Below are 26,643 nucleotides of genomic sequence, written 5' to 3'. Positions count from 1 at the left end.
CATGATTTTAAAGTTTATTACATTGATAAATGATTTGTGTGCAGTTTAAACTATTTCAGGTAAAATGTCCCTTACAAGTGTTGAGGTGGCAAATTAAATTATTAACATGCACTACACTATTACATGACCAGCATGTACACTTTACACTAAATTATCATCACATTCTAAACTTAAAATAAGACATGATCACTTTCTTCAGATTTACTGCATCTTACCTTGGGAAGATGTTACCTTACACCACCTCTCCCTCCTCCGACTGCCTCAAACACAGCATTAGATGGAATTTCAGTTTTGTTACTAACCGCGATTCAACATTAAAATCTATTCTATGGATAAGCAACTATATTACTGAGTCCTTTCTACTGTTTTTTATTTGTGGGAGAGCCTTGAATGGAATTTTCTGACAGTTCTTTTCTGGATCTCTGATCTGTCGTCACACAGGTGTCGGAAAATCCTGGTAGACAAAACAGATTGGAAAATGCATTTAAAATGTGTGTGGAGCTCAAATAAAAATAAAGTGAATGAAGGTGAAAAATACAATTAAAGACACTGATCACAAAAGTAATAAAATCAGGGAAAAAAGTATCATTTAGTCTGTGTTTCCAAGATTACACATTGTCATTAGGGGCACTGTAGAAGACAAGGGTTGAAGGTAAAAATATTCTCAAATTTTAGATATTAAATTGAACTAAATTTCCAAAAAAGAAAAAGAAAAGTATGATATACCATTAAAACCATTTTCCTTCCATTTGAACTTGTTGTCTTCGGTGTGTCGTGTCCACGTAGAGCGAAAGCTCACCAACTCTGCTGTGATGTGAGCGACACTCCACTGCAGACCTCTGGAGCTCTCCTTCCACAGATTACTGCCAACACATAGCAGTACCGACAATCAATCAATCAATCAATCAATCAATCAATCAATCAATCAATCAATCACTCACTCACTCACTCACTCACTCACTCACTCACTCATCCATCCATCTATCCCAATCAAACTTTGTGACTTTTATAAATAAATGATAAATAAATACAGTATTTTTCACACTATAAGGCACACTGGACTATAAGATGCATCTGATTGTATTGTACCTACAATGACTTGCCTATTTCATAACTTTTTTCACAAATAAGGCCCGCTGGATTATAAGGTGCACTGTCGGTTTTTGAGAAAATTAAAGGCTTTTACGTGCGCCTTATAGTGTGGAAAATACTGTAAATAAATGTTCGTTGTTTCAAGAGCTGAACTTCTCTTCAAGACATTTTGGGGCATTTTTTTGTATTCTTCTTGTTGCTGCTCAAATTTAAATGAATATTTTAAATGTACTAAAGAAAGAATTCAGTGAACAGTTAAATGAGATCTCCATTTTATCTCAACCCAATGTAACATAAAAGTAGAACCAAAGCAGTCGCAGATTCACCACATTGGTGGACAAACGAACTGACGGACAGACAGACAGACGAACCAACACACGAACACCGACAATTACAATACATCACCGCTTTGAAATGGGATGTAAGAAGCAAAGGCTATATGTTTTGCACAGGGGTGGAATTTCTTTCCTAAAGTGGATGTACTCTATTAATAGCTAAATCTATGGTTTGCAAAAATAGCGCCTTATGTGACAGCTGAGAGAGCAGTTTGACAGCATTTACTATTTAGGAGCAGCACCTGAAAATGCTCAAGGCCCGTAGCCTTCTGTCCAGAAAGATGAAAAGGTCAACCTTCACATTTTTTCATAGATTAGATAACCTGCTATAAAATGTTCTGGATGACTTCTAGATGCTTGCGGTAACTGAGGAATGATTTGTAATATAAATTCACACTGATTATAGTGCAGGTGTGGTAAATAAAGAGTCACACAAGTTTGGACTATGTCCTTATTAAGTCCTCATTATGGCCTCATTATGCATTGCCTGAGAATGATTAGCATCATAGAAGAGGGATCACAAAATACAATACAATACAATACAATACAAACACTTTACTCTTATGGATAATGACCTTCAACTCCATCATCAGGCATCATATCAAACAGTGGTTTAAAACTCACTTTACTCAGGTGTCTTATTAGCCCTGAGATAAAGAATGCGTGTCGCTGCAGCATCAACAACACACTCAACAACTAACTGAAACTCCTTGCTGTAGGAATTCTGAGTTTACTCTTACAACTCATGCCTTTATCATCAATGATGTGCTAAAGTCAAGCCAGCACTCACTCCTATCATACTTTTTCAGGCATTGATTTTACTTGACAATTGTTGCTTGACTGCAAAATTATTTCACAGATGAACAGTCTTAAGATCAACAAGTGTATGTCAGAACATTTGTCCTACCAGAGCTCCTCTGGCTTCCAATCGAATACTGCATGGACTATAAAATTCTGCTCCATGTGTTCAGGGCCAGTCACAACCTTTCTCCTCCATACATCTCCAAACTCCTCCACATCACCACTACACAGACTCAAAGGTCCACGTCATTCATCAGTCTCATCGTGCCTTCAGCCCACCTGGGATCCAGAGCCTATAACCTTCCCTTGTTTGGTGAACCAACACCAGCTGTAATTGGTCCACTCTAGAGTTGTGGGAGGGTAATATTCTTTTTTTACATGCTGAACAGAGACTAGTTGGCTTTGTTCCCATATATTTATTTTGGAAATAACAGGAACTGGACACTGACCCCAAGATGTTTTTTCAGGCCCAAAATGTTTCATATTCTAAACTTGACCCCATTATGAACAGCCCATATAACAATGTACAACCCAAAATGTAAAGTTTTTTAAATCAAGTACACATGCTTTCCTATGTGTCACCTGTGTCTGTTGCAGGGGTCTGGTGGACCTGGGTTCTCCTCCACTAGGGGAATAACAATCTTTTCAGCCATGTCCGTCAACAGAGAGAATGTAGGATAAACAATGAAATCTATGAAACCTGCAAAAGAAAATGTATCCATTTATATATCTTTTTGAACAAAAAGGTAAACAATGAATAATTCGGTGTTCATTGACTAGAAATCGTGTGTTGTCTACTGCCTCCTCTAGGAATAAATAATAAAAGCAAATAATTGACGGTTGGTGAAGCATAATTTTTTTATTTTATTATTTTATATCTTTTTATGTGGGAAACGTTATGTTTGTTTTGTCTGTACCAGACACAAGGCTGGATGAGAGATACATCCATTTAAGGAATTGCTGATAAAAAGGACTGAGCTAAAAGAAACAGAAATAGGAAAGAAAGATTTTTATTAGACATACCAATCTGGGACTCAGCTATCAGGGTACTTTTTCGATCGCACAGGGGGGAGAAGGGCAGGCCAAGCTCCGCCTCTCTATCACCCTCACAGAGATAGAAAGAGAGAGAGGATATCTTAAAGTATATCCACCACACGTCTCCTGAAAATAACTTTTAAAGGTTGTTTGCCTCAACGCTCACCACCTAACACTTCGGAAACAATACAGGTTGGTTCTTTAAAGTAACACAAGAAATGAATCAACATTTACAGAGGGAGGATTCACACATCTTATTGATTAACAGTGTAAAGCTCCCAGCACAATCAGTTGAACACCCAGCCTGACAGCATTAGATAGGCTCTTATAATTATTTTTTGCTTTATTTTGAAGATTTCTCTAACTGCATGATCCACAATAACCGTTATAATAATAATAATAATAATAATAATAATAATAATAATAATAATAATAATAATAATAATAATAATAATAATAATAATAATAATAACAATAATAATGCTTCTATTTCGAATCCTAAAGAATAGATGTACAGTAGTATGATACAAAAAACTTCCTTACAATCTCTTGTGCTGACGAGCATCATGTTTTATTATTTTACATCAGCTCTTAAATGGACCTTAATGTCCAAAATTATTTTTCATAACTTGGAAATATTTTTGCAGATATTGTTCCAAAAGGTCAATAGTTACATACAATTTGTTAATGAGAATTGATTTTTAAGGTTATAAATGTTAATGTTAAAAAGATCACATGGTTTGTTCCCTGTCTAAATAATATAATTCTCAGTGGGTTTTTGGATCTTGTGTGACTGTAAAATACATGATTAAAACAACATTTCAGAGTCGTCCTACTCTCTGACCATCTCTGCCTCATACCTGAGGAGTGATTTATACTGTTTTCTTTAGCTATGACATGAGAAGCTCTTTGAACAGCTTTCCCACTCTCCATTTCCAGTGAATCATTTCCTAAACCGCTGAAGTGTTATTAGACGCACAACCTCTTGACTCATCAGTCTTGCTGACATAAAACAGTAAGATAAGAAAAGACAAAAGGTGAGACATGAAAGAACAGCAGATGAAGGAGTACAGATGATCTTAGCATGTAGGAAGAAAACTGCTCTTTGTAATAATTGCATGGAAAGGCACATAAACTCTTGTCAATATTCTCCGTGACACAGTTTTTTGAAAGCCCTGTTTTGTTCCATCTGTTCTTTACTGTGTTTATTATATGATTGCTATGGCACAGCCTCCATTCAGTATTATCCACGTAAGTGATGGTCAAAACTAGATTTTTTTCTCTAGTAGAATTGAGGCTATTTGTCAAAGAAAAAATAATGATAATTTTCATTACCTGGCTGCTATAATCCTCTATGAGTCTTTTTATCAAATAAAAAATACTACGAAATTGAAGCTGAATCAAATTTTGCATGCCTATCAATAGTACAAATAGCATGTACAGCTTGAAATTCAACTAAATAAATAATCAATAACACAAATAAAATTATGAATAAGCTAACCATGCGTAAAAGCGGCATATAGACCTTTACTACTAATGCACTGGGGTTCTTACCTGCCTGAAAAACTCCTCCATGAGTGCTTTGGTCCAGCGAGAGTGCAGCGCCCAAGGCTTGGAGGGGTGACTTATGTCAGCTGTGTGCAGCAACAGAGACAGGGCTTTGGCCTTGTCTATCCTGTTGGTGAAATTGGTTCACATTCTAGTTTTATTTATTGTGCTGCACATCTCAGACATTCCTGAACATCAGATTGAACACTAAAAGGCCAATCACTAAGCGTGGGAGATCATTTTTCAGCTCCACAGTGAAAATGAACTACACGTTACCGTTCTTGCTGTTGTAGACAGGACTTCATCGCTTTGACTTGGAGTAGATGGGAGGACATGTCTGTGGACAACACCATCTCTATAACCAGCGATCGCAGCTCCCTACAAGCAAAAGCCACACAGACACACACTTTGGCAGTAGACCTTAACTCATGTGAATGAACATTATGGAGTGAACATGAAAACAGGAGGATTTTCTTGTTCCCATGGCTGCACTGTATATTATAAAAGTATGAAAGTGTTCTTGTAGCTGAAACCTCTGCTGGAATATGTCATTCATAATCCAGTCACATACAAGCCTACATCTGTGTTATGTGATGCCTTCATCTGTTCAACTCTCATCAACAGCTGTGAAGCATTGTAGAAAATGATTACATACACAGAGAAAGTGATCTGATGCCATTTTAAGTTGACATCAGCCATATTTGTTAATTTCTTCTATGTTATGTATGTTATTCAGCAAACTGTGAAAGTATGAATTATAGCGTATAATCATTCATTGGTAAAGTCTCTGGGTGGTCATCAGAAGCATGTAGTGACTCATTTGGTATGACACTGCTGCTGAGTAGTGAGTGAGTCACAGCACAGCAATAGAAATGTGATTCATTATTGATTGTTGAAGGAGAGTTTTATTTATTCCGTCAGAGGCTGTAGGTCGGTGAGAGCTCATTTGTGGATGATTCAGGTTTGTGAAACATGGTCTCTGTCGTATTCTGTTCCTCTCCATCCATATATGTTCTGCCATATCCTTTTCATAGCAAGGCCACTTACACATGTAAACCACTCAACGACTGAATATATCAAATTACTCTTAATTTGTCTTGCTGGCATTAATAATGTCTTATTCACATATTTGACAGTAAGCTCCAAGTAAATTGGTATTGAATTTAAAAACAAGGCACAAATGATTAGTACTAGTTAAAAAAGAAGTTACATGTTTAGAGTTTCACTGTTTGCATTGAATGATTTATTGATTAGAAGTCATTTTCACCTAGATGAATACACATTTGGTCTGTTAACAGTCCAATTGTATGATGTGAGGATGATTCAAAAGTACATAGGCATTTGTAAGAGATTTTCTGACACAAAGTATTAAAAATTACAAATTGTGAATTTGTCATTTACTCTTAATGTTCCAATCATGAAGATCATAAAGGGAAAGTAAAACAGAATGACCCATTAACGAAGTCATTGGTGCAAATCAATGGTAATAAGACCTGGATTACTACTTCTGCTACGGCTACTACTACTATTACTACTACTACTACTACTACTATTACTACTGCTGCTATTACTACTACTATTACTACTACTACTGTTACTACTACTATTACTACTACTACTACTACTACTATTACTACTGCTGCTATTACTACTACTACTATTACTACTACTACTGCTACTACTACTACTACTACTGTTGTTACTACTACTACTATTACTACTACTACTACTGTTACCACTTCTACTATTACTACTACTACTACTATTACTACAGCTACTACTACCACTACTACTTGAGGAAGAAGAAGAAAAGTCATACTTATTTGTCCTGAAACAGGAAATTATCTTTTCACTCACCAAATTTCACTCTACTTTAGACATATACACATACTGTATATTTTTTATACAGGCCCCTGAACAAACTAGGGGCCTGTAGGTATGCAATATGTATATATAAGGGGGAGGCAGAGTGAGGGGCGCATGAGGGATAGCTCCCCAAATAAGCAGCTTGTGTGGGGGACGGCGCCTTTCTCAGGGGCACCTTGGCACTGGCTAGGAGGTGAGCTGACACCTCCCACCGTCCCGCTCCGGAGAATGTGGGAGTGGGAATTGAACCACCGATGGCTGGGCAATGAATGGTCTTCAAGACATCTGCTCTACCACTGAGCCACTGCTGCCCCAAATTATTGCTACTACTACTGTACAACTGCTATTACTACTGGCACTACTATTGCTACTACTACTACTAGTACTACTACTATTACTACAACTACTATTTCTCTTACTACTACCACTATTACTACTATTACTACTACTACTACTACTAGTACTACTACTGCTACTATTACTACCACTACTACTATTACTACTAGTACAACTACTATGGCTATTACTACTACTGCTACTGCTACTAGTATTACTACTATTACTGCTACTACTACTATGACTACTACTCCTAATAATATTATTAATAATAATCTAATAAACAATGATGTAAATGATATTTTTCAAATTCAGCATCTTCAGTTGCAAAAAATATGATTTTATATGGATGTATGGATAGATGTATGGATGTATGGATTGATGGATGGATGAATGTGTGTGTGTGCGTGTGTGTGTGTGTGTGTGTGTGTGTGTGTGTGTGTGTGTGTGTGTGTGTGTGTGTGTGTGTGTGTGTGTGTGTGTGTGTGTGCGTGTGTGTGTGTGGTGTCTGGGTTGGGGGGGGGTGTCTGGCTCTCTGTTTGCCTCTGCTTTAGATAATGTCTTTTACCAAATCTGCATAACTATCTTGTACGAAAATGTGACGAAAATGTTCTACATGAAACAACAGTATGGGACAAAATTTAAGACAGCAAAAATGTTGCCTTACATCCATTCCTCTCTTGTTAAGTTGATGAAGATATTCATTTGGTCCTCCTGCAGCAGGCGAAACGCTGCACTCAGGTGATGGCTTTCCTGTACTGACCGATCGTTGTAGATCATTGCAAACTCTGACCTGGTAGACGGAAGAAGACAGTGTGGTTGACAAGCACATTAACCAGGACTTTATTTGTCCCTTTTGGGGAAATTCTTTTACACTTCACACTCACATGTACATTTATGTGTTAATTACACACAAGGGTTACAGATTACAGACCCCTGAACACAGCACACACTAGAGGCCTGTAGGCATGCAATTAGTATACAGAGAGGACATACAGAGGTACAAGGGAGGCGGAGTGCGCACGAGGGTTGCGACCCAATGAGCATCTTGCAGGGGGGACGGCGCCTTGCTCAAGGGCGCCTCAGCAGTGGCTGGGAGGTGAGCCGACACCTCCCACCATCAGCTCACACTCCGATGGATGTTCTGGCGGGAGTGGGATTCGAACCCCCGATGACTGGGCGATCCTGTCTTCAAGATGATTGCTCTACCTCTGAGCATCTGCCGCCCCATAATAGACAAGTCTATCACATGCTATTATAATTCTGCTGAATTGGACAGTGAGTAGTGATAGTAATGATTCAGAACAGCTAATTAATAAAGTAACTTTTCAGACATCCTCTTTCAGACATCCTCTTTCCATTCATTTGCATAATCTACTTTATTAGACAATTGAAATGAAAAACAAAGTGCTCCGTTAGAAGTTTTCCAATTAGTGATTATTATGACTCTTCTGCCAGCCTTCACTGTTAAACCAAATTTAAAATAAAAGCTTTCATTTTTGTGTATCATCTTTTGGGAGCTGTAAAAGGGTTGTAGTTTCATCCTTCAGTGAGAATGGGGCCTAAGTGGTAAGTCATGATGTGCTTTGTGATTTTTAATAATGATGAAATTTCATGAGGTCCTGTAACTCCTGACAACTCCTGCACTGAAGACATCTGGACTAAACAAAGAAAAGGACATACTTTTTGTTTTACAATAATTAATCTTAGTCTCATTGCCTTCTTGTTTACACTAACGTCATTACAGCCAGCTTGGTGCAGGTTTGATCTGTAGTTTCCAAGCTTGTTCTTTATGCTTGTTATCCAACAATCATACCCTGTTCCATGACCAGGATCTTCAAGCCAGTGCTTTTCAATAACTGTGCTGCAGCACACTAGTGTGACGTGAGACAACATCTGGTGTACCGTGGGAAATAATCCACTTTCTCCTGGTCTAAAAAAATGCCACTGGTAAGTGTCAGTAAGGTAATCTAGACTCTATGTAATGTCTTACAGAGTAAAACAATACTCTTCCATACCACTGGGTGGCAGAATGTAGGTAGCAGCAGGTAGTAATTGCCCTGCCTTTTAACGGTCCCATTTTATGCTTTTTTAAATTTATGTCATTCAGCTGCCAGATATCTAAATTTTTTTATTTTATTTTAATTTTATATACTGATTTGATCCCCGAAGGGAAATTAAGAAAGCCCACTCTAGTTAGTGGATCAAACACATGCATACATATTAGTGAGTACAGGCGCCTGTAGCACACACACACACATATGAGGAGGCCTGTGGGCATCCAAGGGAGGTAGAGTGGTGGGCAGCTCCTTCATGGTGCGCACAAAGTGACCAATTTGTGAAAGGGGGGCGGCACCTTGCTCAAGGGTGCCTCGGCAGTGCAGCGTAGTAGTACTACACTGTATTTGAAATTTCTTGCCCCAAAGTGATCTGTGGTCCTCAATATCTTTCATTGAATATAGTCAAAATCTCTTCCGTTCAGAAACGCTCCTGTTAATGGGCATGCCTCTGAGCTCTCTTAAGCAACACCCCACCCACCCACCCCTGGGTTCATGGCGTTTTGAACTTTTTTACTTTTTAACTTCCAATAACTTTGCTGATTACATATTTCACTCTCTTTTTCTCATGTTTTTCACTCTTGCTTTTCATGATATAACTATTGATTTTTATACACTAAGCGTGGAGCTGCTTACTCAATCACAAAACTCATGGCTCATTGTGTAAACGCGATGAGACAGGCCAGAAAGCGCAGAGGATTTTTTTTGGAGAAAAACACAGTCTTAGCACATAGGATAGAAATCAGTGGAGACAAGAGATGATTACTACTACTACTAATAATAAAAGGGGGTAATAAAAGTTGTGTTTCCAATTCTTTATTGTCACAGACAATAAGATATCGCTGGAGAGCTAAGCTAACACAGTCTAATGAAACATGGGATGTTAACGGAGAGGTAAGACAAAACGTATTGGATTTGTGAAGTATATTGAATTGTTGGCTGTTGGGCGAAGTAAAAACTTTATTTCTGTCAATTAACCTAGATCGCATTGATGAAGAGGATGAATGTATGAATATAGCACCTTACCAAGTCATAATTAAAGATTAAGATTAAGGATGATTAAAGATTAAATTCACTTTATTGATCCCCAGACGGGAAATTGTCTTTTCACTCACAGCACAGCACATTCATATATATGAATGTACTGTATACTGTAATGTTCTCTCTCTCTCTCTCTCTCTCTCTCTCTCTCTCTCTCTCTCTCTCTCTCTCTCTCTCTCTCTCTCTATATATATATATATATATATATATATATATATATATATATATATATATAATGGCTGTCACTTAAACACGTTAATTACATTATTTAATTACGCTGCAAATAAATGTGCTATAAGAATTAACGCAATTGATCGTGAGTGGCAAGTCAATGTGCAAGCATTTAAAATTTAGCCCATTGAGGGACCAGTAGGCTGCAGTGACACGTCACTTCATACCGCGCCACTGCAGTGTAACGTATCATTTAAATGCAAAACATGTCAAGGACAAAGTTGAACGTTAGCTAACCCTTTAAAGGAAAAGCCTGTTGGCATCTTGCTATTTAGTTGCTTTATCTAGAGGCATGTTATGCTATTCATTTTGAATTACTGTATTGAGTCAGCTTTAGTATTCATTTTGATTGAGAGTCTGCTTATGTGCCTATTTGAGACTCAGCTTTATTTTATTTCTGAAATTAATTTGACTGTATTCGTATTGCATTTTTGAGAAATGCACCTGTCCTAATTGGTTTGCTGATATGCTTGGCCTTTTTTCTTTACAATTTCATTTATATAGCACACTTAACCAATAAAAATGTGGATTTCAAATTTTCTCTTCTTGGTGCATTCTATTGATTAGTCATGCACACAATTTTGTAATGTCCTAGAATTCAAATTCTTTATTTGGGGGCCTTCAGCAGGTATGAGATTAAAATGCGATTAATTAGATTAATTAATTACAAATCCTTAAAGTAATTAGATTAATTTTTTAATCGCCTGACAGCACTAAAATATATACAGTATATATACAGTATATATGCAGTATATATTGTCTGTCATTGCTCACGTGGGCAATGACAGTGAGACCTGGAAGGGTGTGATTGGGAGGAACGGCCCCCCCGATCAGAACCCGAGTGGTGTTCAGTTATTGGACTTCTGTGCTTGTCACGGACTGTCCATAATGAACACCATGTTCAGACATAAGGTTGTCCATATGTGCACCAGGACACCCTAGGCCGCCGTTCGATGATCGACTTTGTGGTCGTGTCATCGGACTTGCAGCCGCATGTCTTGGACACTCGGGTGAAGAGAGGGGCGGAGCTGTCAACCGATCACCACCTGGTGGTGTGTTGGCTCCGATGGTGGGGGAAGATGCCGGTCCTTACATGGCAGACCCAAACGTATTGTGAGGGTCTGCTGGGAACACCTGGCGGAATCCCCTGTCAGAAGGAGTTTCAACTTCCACCTCCGGCAGAACTTCACTCACGTTCCAGGGGAGGCGGGGGACATTGAGTCTGAGTGGACCATGTTCCGCGCCCTATAAGCATGGCAAACCATGTGGTGGCAGTATTGAGTCAAATTTCATCCAATAGGAATCCTCCGTGTTTTGTTGTCACAACACACGGGCCCATAAATATGACGTCACAGGTTTTTGTTGCAGGCAAGATATCAGCATTTTTTAAAAGTTGCGGATACACCATCCACACGACAACGCAGACCCAGCATTTTTTTTAAAAATCCACCTCAGTCAGCGTTTTTAAAAAGTTGCGTTTTCGTTCGGATAGCTGCGTTGTCGTGTGGACGGACGGCGTAAACGCAACAAAAAAGTTGCATTTAAAAAAAATCCGTCATCGTGTGGACGGGGCCTAACATAATTCTCTGCCACTCCAGAATTCCTCATACAATACCACAGTTCCTCTCTGGGCACCCTGTCATAAGCTTTCTCCAGATCTACAAAAACACAATGCAGCTCCGTCTGGCCTTCTCTGTACTTCTCTATCAACATCCTCAAAGCAAATACTGCATCTGTCGTACTCCTTTTTAGCATGAAACCATACTGCTGCTCACAAATGCTCACTTCCGCCCTTTGTCTAGCTTTAACTACACGTTCCCATAACTTCATTGTTTGGCTCATCAGCTTTATTCTTCTATAGTTGCCACAACTCTCCACATCTAAAAATGGGCACCAGCTCACCTCTCCTCCATTCCTCAGGCATCTTCTCACTATCTAAGATCCTGTTGAAAAACCCGGTGAGCTACTCTACTACCACCTCTCCTAGACACTTCCAAACCTCTACAGGTATATCATCAGGACCGAGTGCCTTTCCACTCTTCATCCTCTTCAATGCCCTCCTCACTTAATCCTGATTAACCTTTGCTACTTCCTGGTCCACAACAGCCACCTCTTCTAGTGTTTTTTCTCTCTTATTTTCCTCGTTCATCAACTCTATCCTTAATCACCCTAACCTACTGCACATTTTTTCCATCTCTGTCTCTCTGTCTTGCCAACCTGTATAGATCATCTCTCCCTTCCTAAAAGTTATCCAACACTCTTCCTTTTTTAGCTTCCACCATTTCGTCCTCAGCTCTGCCTTTGTCCTCTTCATCTTCCTCATCACTAGAGTCATCCTACACACCACCATCCTATGCTGTTTGGCTACACTGTCACCTACCACTACTTTGCAGTCACTGATCTTCTTCAGATTACACCGTCTACACAAGATGTAGTCTACCTGTGTGCTCCTACCTCCACTCTTATAGGTCACCCTATGTTCCTGCCTCTTCTGGAAGAAAGTATTCACTATAGCCATTTCCATCCTTTTTGCAAAGTCAACCACCATCTGTCCTTCTGCGTTCCTCTCCTGGATACCAATCCTGCCCACCACCGGCACCCTGTAGGTCAACAGCACCGATGGTTTGATTCATATGTTTGATTTGGCAAAAGTTTTATGCCGGATGCCCTTCCTGGTGTATTTATCAGGACTTAGGACCGGCACAATAAGACACTGGCTTGCGTCTTCTTGTGGCTACATTTTTATATATATACAGAGCTCGAAATTGCGCCCATTTTGGTCGCATATGCGCCCAAATTGTTATCAATATGACTATTAAATATATTTTGGAGCACCGGTGCGACTAGGGAAACAAATCTGGTGCGCCTTTTTTTGTGAGACCGCGGTCCTGCGGTCCTGCCAGGAACCAATGAGAGTGCAGCTGCGGCTGCTCTCCTGAGGGAGAGAGGAGGAACGGAGATGGACGGGGCGTCTCTATCACTCCGTCACTGCCTTGCTGTTCGGTAGGTGCTCCTAAAGTCTTTGCTGGTGCTACTAACTTCTACATTTGGGAGCACCAGTGCTACTAAGAATTAGTAGAGGAGACTACGGATTATCCGGAGCAGGACCACCAGGCTGAGAGACAGCTTCTTTCCAGAGGTTGTTAGACAGCTGAACTCCTGTGGTGCTCTGTAGTCACCCTTACGACGCTCCGTATGTCACCACAGACACACGGGGGTTTAGTGTAGTATGGCGCTTCTTCAAGTGCAATAGACTGAGCACCCACACACTTAAGCTGCTACATTGTAAATAAAATTGCTGTTCAGACACTTTACACTTTATATATCTTAAATTGGGGCGGCAGTGGCTCAGCAGTAGAGCAGACGTCTTGAAGACGGATCACCAAGCCATCGGTGGCTTGAGTTCCGCTCCCGCCAGGAAATCCATCGAAGTGTGAGCTGACGGTGGGAGGCGTCAGCTCACCTCCCAGCCACTGCCGAGGCGCCCTTGAGCAAGGCGCCACCCCCCCCACAAGATGTTCATTGGGGTGCGATTTCCTCAAGCGAACCATCACTCCGCCTCCTATGTACCTCTATACTGTACTACTAATTGCATGCCTACAGACCCCTAGTGTGCTGTCCCTGTTTCAGGGGCCTGTAACCTGTAACCATGTGCTGTGATTAACACATATATGTACATGTGTGAGTGTAAAGAGAATTTCCCCATGAGGGATTAATAACGTGTGAATTATTATTATCATATTTAACTTTTTTTCTTTGTTTTCTTATCTTATCTTATTTATCTTATTAAATTGACCGGGCTTACTGGGACCTTCAGAGAGGTATTTCATACTGTCCCATGTGAAAACGTGTGTCAGTATGACAAATAAAGATCTGATTCTGATTAGCCAAATATTAGCTGACTTCAGTAACAACTGAGCTGTGTTTTTCATTATAGGACCCCTTTACTGCTTAATCCTTTTAATAGGTTCCTAGTTATACCTGAACCCAGTTTTCCCCAAGAGACCCAACACAGTAATCTTTCATTACTCATGGGTAATGTGTTCCAGGACCACCCGCAAAAAACTAAATCTGCGATATAACAACCAAATATTTATTTTTATTATTTACGGTAATAGAAAAGTTAAGGAACCCTCCTCATACTAACATTAAACCACCTTATTTATAGGGTTAGGGTTAGGGTTAGATCTTACAAAGTGTTCGTATTATGCTAAACTACGTATATTGCCATGTTTGTGTGAACAGTCCTGGAGCTTATTCGGGACATCTTAATCTTTCACATCATGGGCGGCACAAAACAATGAAATGTTTCATGTTTTTTTTAAGTTTGGATTAAATACAAATGTTCAACTGAATTTAGAATTTCAGAATTTAGGCTCATACCACTAACCTAAAAAAAAAGGCCTATTGATTACTTAATTTTTCATGATTAAAAAGGAAACACCCCTCTCTTTTTTTTTGACAAATTATACTCTGTATACATGTGCGGTGTGTGTGTGGTATCAAGATACTGTAGTTTTCCTTTCTGCTGTAACCCACACTGAGCAGCATAACCTTAACACCCCATAGATTAAGATTTCACGTCATGTCAAAATAAGGCAACAAATTTAAGACTAATCAAGCAGTTTGCTCTGATGTCGGACTTCATGTGGCTTTTTCGGGTTTCCTGTTGGCGCGTCATCTGCAGCAAATATGAAACAGCACAGCTATGAAAGTGGGGATATCAAGGTTGTAGCAGAATAACATTTGTTTTATCCCTATGACTTTAAGGGTGTTGTTTGTGTTACTATTTTCTTATTGCAGATAATTTTATTCCCCTGATGATGATGATGATGATGATGATGATGATGATGATGATGATGATGATGATGATGATGGGTACCAAGAGACAATGTTTTCTGTCTTCCAATGTAATGTGGAAGATCAACATCTCAAAATACTCCATCCTGCCCAGAAGCTGTGTTTGCTTTCCCTCTCACTGACCCCTTTCTAAAATTGTCTGACGACCTCTAAAACACGTATTTACTATTTTGATATCCCCTCACATAAATGTACATCAAAATAATCACTTACTTTGTGTGGATGTGAAAGTTGTTGGTGGTTCCTGTATGTTCATAGTCATGGATGGCTGCAGCAAATAGAGATGCCATCACCTCAAGCTCCGTCAGCCAGTGCTGATGGAAAAGAAAATTAAAATAAATGGTGCACAGACTGTATAGTGAGGGGAAGAAATAAGCATTGCAGCCTGGGGCAATAATGGCATATACTGTAGGTGCAACATGTCACAGTTGTGGCTGTAGAAGACGCCAGACAACAACATTTTAACACGACATCCAATTAATTGCGTGCTTACGTGCTAACAAGTAACACAAGACCATTTCTCCTGCAGGCAAAATGGTCTCCATGGTTACTTTGGTGAGTTATAATGCCTGTACTTCCTAATCAGCAAAAATCATCAAGTACAGCTGAGGGTGATTGGAAAGCCATTAGTTTAGAAGTTTCATTTTTTGCAATCCATCAACATAGAGGCAAAGCTTTATCAGAACCAGTTCAAAAATGTGTTTCTATGTTTAAAGTATTCATAGAAAAAAAACTGTTTTACATAACATAACATCATAAAGAAACATGATTGTGATAATGAATGTAAGAATAGCTGCGGACATTTTCATTATTTCAGACTATCTTGAGGGTTTACATTGATTAGAATTGATTACAAGAGTCCAGTAACTCACTTTGAAGTGAACACATCTGTTCTCTGAAAAGACAGCTTTGTGCACCATCTGTGGGCATTGTGATTTTCTGTGTTGCTGATGTAGAAAATCAGCATTGAAGTTCTATATGCATAGTATTGAATGCATATAGTATTCAATGCATTCAATACTATATGCAATCATCAACACACTGCTCTTACTGGTCACAAATCATAAATTAGATATGGATCTGGTACGGACCGTGTACGGAGGTGATTCAATCTGACAAGAAAACATCACACTTTTTGTGTAAGATGACGGCAAAAAAAATCAATAATAAATGCCACTTAAGCCTGAAAAAATGAATCTCACCATGCACAAACAAACAGAATCATAACCCAAAATGCTCCAGGTATTTTAGGGTTCCCAAACTGGTCCTCAAAAGTAGAGAAAAAACTTCCCACAATGGGAAACAATTAATGTGCTCAAAATAAAAGCAAATGTTTACCACAAGTCCAGAACGCAGTAGCAGACAGTGCAATGTCTGTGTCACATCAGCAGCGTGAATGTGGCTGTGGTACGGGTTGTTGTTTTTGCAGTATCCTCTTTCCAGTACAGACAGGAACTCAGTCAGACATGAGATCGGAATCTGCAAAATGCATTACAGTATCACTGAAATCAAGCTGAAAAATCCAATATTCACAAAGAAATGATTTTCAAGTACCATAATGCCACAAACTGATAACGCAACCAATATTCATCATGGGCAATTAAAACACACATTTCCCACCCAAGTTGGGAAGTACTGAGTGTAGTAACGGTCATGTTATTGATACAAGTAGTTATCAACTCATGAACATTCAACTTAAATTCAGAGATACAAAGAAACTCGTGCCACCATATACAAATATTACCCTGCAGTCCTGTTTTCTGCCACAATCCCCCACCAGAGTAGCGCAGCTGCATTTATGCAGCTCCAACACTCGTCTCCCCCCTTGCTGTTGTTCGTTGTTGTGTCTGAGCATCTGAGAGCATCAGGTTTTGTACCTTGAATACTTTACTTTTATTGTGCATGATAATGGAAAGGCTAGTACGAGGGGTTTATGATGACTTGTGTGCAAGGTTGGACGGTAATCTATACAGGTTGGCAAGACAGAGGAACAGAGATGGGGAGAACGTGCAGCAGGTTAGCGTGATTAAGGATAGGGATGGCAGTGTATTGACAGGTCCCAGTAGTGTGATGGGCAGATGGAAGAGTTGATGAATGAGGAATATGAGAAAGAACAAAGACTAGAAGAGGTGGCTGTTGTAGACCAGGAAGTAGCAAAGATTAGAAGAGGATGAAGAGTGGAAAGGCACTCGGTCCTGATGATATACCTGTGGAGGTATGGAAGTTTACTCCAAGGTGCTGGAAAGGAGGGTCCGGCCGATTGTCGAGCCTCAGATTAAGGAGGAACAATGTGGGTTCCGTCCTGGTCGTGGAACAACGGACCAGCTTTTTACTCTCACAGGGAACCTAGAGGGGGCTTGGGAGTATGCCCATCCAGCCTACATGTGTTTGGTAGACATGGAGAAGGGGTATGATCGAGTCCACAGGGATATACTGTGGGAAGTATGGGGTGAGGGGGCCTCTCCTCAGGGCCATCCAATCCCTGTATGCCCAAAGTGAGAGCTGCGTTCGGGTTCTCGGCAGTAAGTCGAACTTGTTCTGAGTAGCTGTTGGCCTTCCCCAGGGCTGCGCTTTATCACCAATTCTGTTTGTGATTTTCATGGACAGGATATCGAGGCGTAGTCATGGTGAGGAGGCTTTACAGTTTGGTGGCCTGAGGATTGCATCGCTGCTTTTTGCAGATGATGTGGTCCTGTTTGCGTCATCAGCCTGTGACCTGCAGCGCTCACTGGTCCGGTTTGCAGCCGAGTGTGAAGCGGCGGGGATGAGGATTAGCACCTCCAAATCTGAGGCCATAGTCCTCAGCAGGAAACCGGTGGACTGCCTTCTCCGAGTGGGGAATGAAGTCCTTCCACAAGTGAAGGAGTTTAAGTATCTTGGGGTCCTGTTCAAGAGTGAGGGAACAATGGAACATGTGATTGGATGGAGAATTGGGGCAGCAGGAGCGGTATTGCAGTCGCTTTACCGCACTGTTGTTACAAAGAGGGAGCTAAGCCGAGAGAAGAAGCTGTCCATCTACCGTTCAATCTTTGTTCCTACCCTCACCTATGGTCATGAGCAATGGGTCATGACCGAAAGAACGAGATCGCGGATACAAGCAGCTGAAATGGGCTTTCTCAGACGGATAGCTGGTGTCTCCCTTACTGATAAGGTGAGAAACACTGCTGTTCGCGAGGGCCTCAGAGTAGAGTCGCTGCTCCTTCGTGTGGAAAGGAGTCAGTTGAGGTGGTCTTGGCATCTGATGCAGATGCCTCCGGGACGCCTCCCTAGGGAAGTGTTTCTGGCACGTCCAGCTGGGAGGAGACCTCGGGGCAGACCCAGGACCAGGTAGAGGGATTATATTTCAACACTGGCCTGGGAACGCCTTAGGATGTGTGTCTAGGAGAGGTGGCAGTAGAGTTTCTGACTCGGTTGTTCAACAGGATCTTAGTTGGTGAGAAGATGCCTGAGGAATGGAGGAGAAGTGTGCTGGTGCCCATTTTTCACAACAAGAGAGAAGTGCAGAGTTGTGGCAACTACAGAGGAATAAAGCTGATGAGCCAGACGATGAAGTTATGGGAAAGCGTAGTTGAGGCTAGACTAAGGGCAGAAATGAGCATTTGTGAGCAGAAGTATGATTTCATGCCAAGAAAGAGTACTACAGATGCACTATTTCCTTTGAGGATGTTGATAGAGAAGTACAGAGAAGGCCAGAGGGAGCTGCATTGTGTTTTTGTAGATCTAGAGAAAGCTTATGACAGGGTGCCAGAGAGGAACTGTGGTATTGTATGAGGAAGTCTAGAGAGGCAGAGAAGTATGTTAGAACGGTGCAGGACATGTATGAAGACTGTAAGACAGTGGTGAGGCATGCTGTAGGTGTGACAGAGGAGTTCAAGGTGGAGGTAGGACTGCATCAGGGATCAGCTCTGAGCCCCTTCTTGTTCGCTATGGTGATTGACAGGCTAATATACAAGGTTAGACAGGAATATCCATGGACTATGGTGTTTGCAGATGACATTGTGATCTGCAGTGAGAGCAGGGAACAGGTGGAGGAGAAGCTAGAGAGGTGGAGGTTTGTCCTGGAAAGTAGAGGAATGAAGGTTAGGCGCAGTAAGACAGAGTACATGTGTGTGAATGAGAGGGACCCAAGTGGAAGAGTGAGGTTACAGGGAGAAGAGATCAAGAAGGTGGAGGATTTTAATTACTTAGGGTCAACAGTACCGGAGCAATGGAGAGTGTGGAAAAGAGGTGAAGAAGCATGTACAAGCAGGATGGAACGGGTGGAGGAAAGTGTCAGGTGTGATGTGTGGTAGAAGAGTTTCAGCTAAAATGAAAGGAGAGGTGTACAAAACTGTGGTGAGACCAGCAATGTTGTTTGTCACTGAGGAAAAGACAGGAGGCAGAGCTGGAGGTAGCAGAGATGAAGATGCTGAGGTTCTTTCTGGGAGTGACCAGGAAGGATAGGATCAGGAATGAGTACATCAGAGGGACAGCACATGTTAGAGGTTTTGGAGATAAAGTCAGAGAAGCCAGACTGAGATGGTTTGGACATGTCCAGAGGAGAGATAGTGAATATATTGGTAGAAGGATGCTGAGCTTTGAGCTGCCAGGCAGGAGGCCTAGAGGAAGACCAAAGAGGAGGTTAATGGATGTAATGAGGGAGGACATGAAGGTAGTTGGTGTGAGAGAAGAGGATGCAGAAGACAGGGTTAGATGGAGGCAATTGATTCGCTGTGGCAACCCCTGAAGGGAAAAGCCGAAAGGAGAAGAAGAAGATGATGTGTAGTTTTTTGTTGTCAGATTGTTCCTTTTAGCTAAATGATTTAGGAGCCAATATTTTCTGGTTAAGTTTCTGCCTGGAAACATTGACTGATTCTTACCGCTGAATGCTGAGTGTTTTGCTATTTGATGGTGATTATTGGTAGAGTTAATTAAGAAACTTAATGGAAATAAAACAAAGTAATCTTCCATAAAGTGTCATGTCAGAAAGTGCATTAGCGCATCATTCATGTAAGTGTGGTGGAATACCTCAGTGGACTAAAGCTTGACTTAAGGAATAGTCATTTCATATTTCGATAAAAAAAGTACTCAAATAACTTCAAATGTCAATTATAGATTGAAAATTATAATGAATAACGACTTATGAACAATTCAACTTTCAAATCTTTGAACCAATTCTGTTCGTATGTTGAGTATTACCTGTATAGTTTTTCTTCCAATGTATAGACAGTATAGACAGTACTGAATCTATATGAAAACATTATTTTTTTTAAAAAGAGAGTGTTAAACCTTAAAGCGGCTGTTGAGCCCATATCTGGTGATCAGCTCAAATACAAGAGTTCGAAGTCCATGATCGGAGCTGGCTGAGTTCAGAGCAAACACGTCAAAGCTCCAGCGGTCAACATCCTTAACAGAAGGAAAGGAAGACACAACATTATTGATATATACTTGTGGTGTGTAAACAATCCTTTTTGTAATGTCTGATTTATTGCACAAACACTCTTGCACAGCGGGATTTACAGTATATCTGGCAGAGGCTTACTCTGAGGTAGTTCACAACAGCTGCAGGTTGGTCTGGCATGGCTGCAGTGTAGGCCCTCTTGAACATCCTGAAATAATGCTGTGTTTATATTGAGTTCAGTCTAAGTTCAGATGTTGACACTGTGCAGTGAAATTGTCTCAAGAGGTGTTTATAGAAATCCTCTAAAGTCCCAGTCCACTTTGGAAGGATGTTTTAAAGAAAAAGGGAGCCTCATGCTTCACAGTCCAGGGCAGCTGACTAGGAATTTAGCAGTTATGATCGTAACAATATAAGAGTGTATACTGGAATTACAATACAGAAGAAGAATCAGTCATTCACAATGGGTTCTTCATAGAGCAATATAAAGATTTCCTTATTTTATAATATCAATGTCTTGTATTTTAAAAAATAAACATGGCTATTTGATAAGCTATTTTCCTGCATCCTACATCCTGACAAATGAATAACTCTGAAATAATTCTGAAATACAAATAAAAGCTAAACATAAAATTTTACCTCTCCACAAATATCCCAGCTTGTACTGCATGCACAATACTCCGAAACTTAGGCTTCTCATCGGTGCGTCGTATAGACCGCCGAACCCTCTGTGTAAAGGTAGATGCCAGCCAATCAGTGACCTCTGAGGGGACACCATCTGACTGCAGCTGCTGGAGGTCATCCTCAGACTCCAGACACTGCCTGAGCCAAGCAACACAAATTATTATTTATGAGTGCACTACATTTATTCTGTGTCATTTTTTTTGAGTGTTACTATTCAGTGTATGAATTTTTTTGACATGGTGCTAGTGTAAGTCAGTTACACTACTACGCACATTTATACAATGATACAGTGTATGGTTCATGTTGGCTTGGTATCAATATGACAATGCTTTTATGTAACACGGTATTCTGATAATTTTCTTCCCACAATCTCATGGAGAAAATCACGTACAGTAGTCTGATATTAAAAAGCCTCCATTGGGTGGCAGCTAGATTGGATGGATGATCAAATGCAGTTTCATTCAGAAAACCTATGTCATGATTCACATAGTGGAAGTACTTCACATTACTGAGATGAACTAGTGTCTACTGTACTTATACTTCTTTTAGATCCTGTGAGTCAGTAATCTTACTTTTACTTAATTGTTTCTTATAACATACATCCACATTTTCACATGATGGGCATTTTTGCATTTTAAATTGCATCTATCACAGAGAGAAAAGCAATTATCCACTAAAATTAAGGACAAAGTGTTAATGGATTATTATCAGAAACCGATTATCATTATTCGATATAGCCATCTAAATATGCTGGTAGCAATGACTCTGTCTGTATATATGAATAATATACCACATATATATGAATACAATATACTGATGAATTTAGAATATAAAGAGATGAACAGAGCTCTGTGCAGATTCAGTGAATGTGACTAGCACATTACAACTTCTGTGTGCAACCACTTGAAAACACCATAGCTCTTTGTCATGAAGCCAGTATAGCACCATGTCTTCTGTTTTTCACATGCAAAATATGTTTCTGATAATGGCAGTCACTTACACAATAAAATGACTGTTAACTTTTCATTGAGAATCCTGCAACCTCCAATCCTCTTACCATGGTCTGAACAGTGTTTTGAGTAGGACTTGCATTAGTTATTTAGAAAATATTTTTCATGGATTGTAACCTTCAGATATGTTATAGTTGGTGGTGGTGACATGGGGTCAGGCAAATTGCGAAATGTTTGGTTTGGCTAATATAGCTATGAATCCTACATTGGCTTCACATATTTTGAACTTCTACTGTACGTTTGAAAACTAAAGGCAGACAGCTAATGAACCACATTGTTACTGTTATGTAACACTGTGTGCTATGCATACTGCTTTGTGTACTCCCTCAGACATCCATAATTAATTTTATTGATTTATAGTTGTGTGTTTAATGAGCCTTGCAGTCTTGTCTGGCTAATGGTTGAAGGAAAATGCTGGTGCATTTAACATCTGAGACATTACAGATTACTATGAATTACACAGATCAGAGGTAAATTTCAATAAAACAACATGTGAGGTGTTTCTTGGTGAGATGGAATAGCAAATTTTATCAGAAGCGGATTCTAAACGCTGGCTGAGCTGATTTCTTTGTAGGAACTCGAGAGTGCAGGGCTGGATATGTAGAGAGATAAAACACCTGGATAGGACAACATTCCCCTTGAGGTCTTTTTGAGACCTTTTGGGATGCTTATTGCTTTTCATGATTCAATATTCGATTGAGCAGGGTAGATTACCCAGAGACGTCAATACTGCTTTAATTACCATACTGCTAAAGAAGGCTAAAGAACCAACTGATCGTAGCAGATGCAGACCATGAAGCTAAGTCCTGGCTCATTGACTACATTAACAAAACAAAATCAGAATGTTTTGTTGGAATCTGAATTTTAAAGTGTAGTGCTCAAAATAAGTTGCTAATGAGGGAAATAAATAAGAAAATGAGAGACTGATTCAATGATTTAATGTAATATATTTAACCTTCTGTATATTTGTGCTAAAATGACTGTTCCTAATTGGTATTTGGTTTGGGGAAAATAAAGATTTTTTTTTGTTATATTTAATGTTTTATACCCTTTTCTTTTCAAAAACTCACCAAAATACACAGATGAGGAAATTTGCAGTTCCATGATGTTGAAATAAGAACGTGTGTAAAATATGGAAAGATTGACCAAATATGATCACCTTTTGTGTAACTGCATGAGTATCATCTTAGTTGAACAGCTGAATAATTCCAATCAATCAACCAACCAACCAACCATCCAACCAACCAACCAACCAACCAACCAACCAACCAACCAACCACCCAACCAACCAACCAACCAACCAACCAACCAACCAACCAATCAATCAACATAAATCAATATTTAGAAAAAAATAATTTGGTGTGCTGTGGTTCCCTTTCATGGTCTGCATACACACAGGCTAGATTAATTGTCACAGGCTAGACTAAATATTGTCTGTGGGTGTGTGTGAATGAGTCAGTTAGTTCTACTAGTGTGAACGCCATATGACCCATTACTGTCTTGTGCCTTGTGCCACTCTGAAGATAATACAGCAATAGATACAGAAACTGTGACTTTACTCCTTTTTGTAACAAAATATGACCCAATAAATTACTTGATATTTTCCTTTAGTGTGTGATTTCCTTTTGTTTGGTCACATTTTTCTACTCTAGTTTACCTTGTTCCATCGAGGTAAACCGCTTCCAGTAAAGATGCCGTGAACTCCAGATTCTTTTTGATTTCTTCAAAGTCGACATTTTTTTCCTCCAGCTGCTTCAGCATGCTCCTCAGCCTGACAAGGAAACAAGTTATTTGGACGTGATCACAACAAAATAAAGTGGCAGAGCCCTTTTTTGTTTTCACATCTCAGAACAGCAGTCACCATAAATTAATAAAGGTTTAAAAATGGTTGTGGATTACAGAAGTTTTCCAATAAACTCTTTGTATTAAATCACACTTGGGAGTAGCAATAGAAGTTATCACTCCTGAGGAAAGGTCGTTTAGAATATAATGGGGACTTTGTGTGATACAAAGGTCCTATACAAATAATGTTACTTACTTGTGTCATTTAAGCGTTTTAAAGCACAGCTCTAAAGGAGGACAGCACTTGTTATGTCTTGAGTAAGTGAAACAAGGTCCAAGAAGTGCTTTCACAACATCTTTAGAAATCCTCACGAAAGGAAAGAGTTCAGTTGGAAGTGATTTAAATGCCAAGCTTTCCAAAGAACGCCAATGGCAAAAGGGCATTGTGGGTGCCAAATTTTCCATGAGAGAAAAACTTCCCATTGTTGGGCCCCAAGAAAGAAATTCCGTTTTTTGAAATATTAAATGCTGGCCCCATTGATCTTGAATGAAAACATATTACTTATTATGAGTTTTAACCTGTCAATGTCTTATTATAGAGAATTGGTGGAAATCTCCAAAAAGCAAATATTTGGATCTCAAGTCACCTGGAGGTAATCCACCTGCAGTGTGTTAATGTTAATGTCATGAGCTCTAACAGCAGGGTACAGCTCTGATACAGCTCTGATTGTGTCAGTTGATTTTTCTCAGACATGTTGGTGGACTGTCTGCATGGTGCCGTGACCAGAATGATTGTTTTCAAACTGGGCCAGGCCACACTGTGGAGCCAACTCCTGGGATGCGACGCTCACAGCTTTTCAAGTGTTTATCACGCTGGCAAGGGCTTTCAAAAGCTGTTGAGTCATAAAAATAGCATGCATCTGAATGCCATCGCTCACTTCCAATCTCAAGTAATCTTTTGTGATAGCACAGTCTTTTTTGTTTCGACTGTTTGCAATAGTAGAGCTTGACTTACAGGAAATTACTTGTCAAGTGCACTCATGAAACTTTGTTTATAGAAGGAAAAGATAAATCTTTTTGGGGGCCAGACTTCCTCAAATCTACGCTCTGTATGGTGTTCTTACTAGATGTACATCAATTTTAAGAGTATCAGCCTTGTGTCAGCACAAATCTTAAAATTAATTTATGTGTATGTGTTTTCTCGTTCACGAGTGAGGGTACAATGGAACGGGAGATCGACAGGCGGATCGGTGCAGCGTCTGCAGTGATGCGGACTCTGTATCGGTCTGTCGTTGTGAAGAAGGAGCTGAGCCGAAAGGCAAAGCTCTCGATTTACCGGTCGATCTACGTTCCTACCCTCACCTATGGTCACGAGCTATGGGTCGTGACCGAAAGAACGAGATCCCGGATACAAGCGGCCGAAATGAGTTTCCTCCGTAGGGTGTCCGGACTCTCCCTTAGAGATAGGGTGAGGAGTTCGGCCATCCGGGAGGGACTCAGAGTCGAGCCGCTGCTCCTCCGCATCGAGAGGAGCCAGATGAGGTGGCTCGGGCATCTGGTTAGGATGCCTCCTGGACGCCTCCCTGGTGAGGTGTTCCGGGCACGTCCTACCGGGAGGAGGCCCCGGGGACGACCCAGGACACGCTGGAGAGACTATGTCTCCCGGCTGGCCTGGGAACGCCTTGGGATTCTCCCGGAGGAGCTGGATGAAGTGGCTAGGGAGAGGGAAGTCTGGGCTTCCCTGCTTAAGCTGCTGCCCCCGCGACCCGACCCCGGGTAAGCGGAAGAGAATGGATGGATGGATGGATGGATGTATGTGTTTTATTGAGATATCTGAATCCGGTCAACCCATGTCTAGTGTTTTAAGTGTCAAATTATAAATATTGTACACTATCATCTATAAATATTGACTCTCATTGCACAAAAATACACATATATCCAAAAAAACACTCTGGCCCCAACAGACATGAACACATAACGTGTTAACCAAAACAAAACCACATGACCCATCACGGCTGCAGCACACTTTCTTCTTACTGCTAATGCATGAGTTAGATGACTATTCAAACAGAAAGTTGAAGTGGCAAGTGTTATTTCACACATACTCTAAAATATAAATCAGTTAAAAAAAAGCATGAAAAATCATAGCAGCATCTAAAGGATACACTGAGGTAAGGATAACCATCTGATTCTTTGCTTTTCAGCTGTAGATTTGCAGACATAAAATGTTTCTTAAACATTCACTGAGGACTATTAAACACTTAGAGGACATCATAATATGATCAAGACAGCCTTCTTGGTATGTTTTGGTATTGGTACAATAAAACAAAGACTCGGTAAGAAGAAAAAAGTGATATAAAGGGCACTACCCTCTGTCTTACCTCGAGATAGGGATCTGCAGTCGTTTCTTTCGAATTCTCACCAGTTCAGCCATTCCACTTTAACCTTGTGCACTAATGAAGTTCAGATTTCAAAACTAAAAACAAAAGCTAGATGAAAAAGACAACTTATTGGACAGAAGTAGGCAGAAAAGTTCTCCACAGCACCAACACAAAACTTGTGTCCTGACACAGACTTCTGTTTCAACA

At 40.2% G+C, this 26,643-nt stretch overlaps 1 protein-coding gene across 1 annotated transcript; it reads right to left on the bottom strand.

Moving 5' to 3' along the window:
* LOC137595826 (dual specificity calcium/calmodulin-dependent 3',5'-cyclic nucleotide phosphodiesterase 1B-like) lies at window positions 1-26,643 on the bottom strand. Its single transcript, XM_068316151.1, has 14 exons — window positions 26,437-26,643; window positions 23,931-24,044; window positions 21,219-21,401; window positions 20,724-20,790; window positions 20,471-20,587; window positions 16,541-16,681; window positions 15,416-15,516; window positions 7,681-7,806; window positions 5,088-5,189; window positions 4,818-4,938; window positions 3,252-3,333; window positions 2,811-2,928; window positions 727-863; window positions 1-454 (listed from the first exon to the last, which is right to left on the bottom strand). Exons 1-14 carry the CDS (start codon window positions 26,487-26,489, stop codon window positions 360-362), a joined length of 1,557 nt encoding a protein of 518 aa, XP_068172252.1. The 5' UTR covers window positions 26,490-26,643; the 3' UTR covers window positions 1-359.

This window comes from Antennarius striatus, chromosome 5, assembly GCF_040054535.1.
Source record: "Antennarius striatus isolate MH-2024 chromosome 5, ASM4005453v1, whole genome shotgun sequence".
Lineage (NCBI taxonomy): Eukaryota > Metazoa > Chordata > Actinopteri > Lophiiformes > Antennariidae > Antennarius > Antennarius striatus.
The sequence above is the reverse complement of the archived record's forward strand: the minus strand, read 5'-3'. Positions and strand labels throughout refer to the sequence as shown.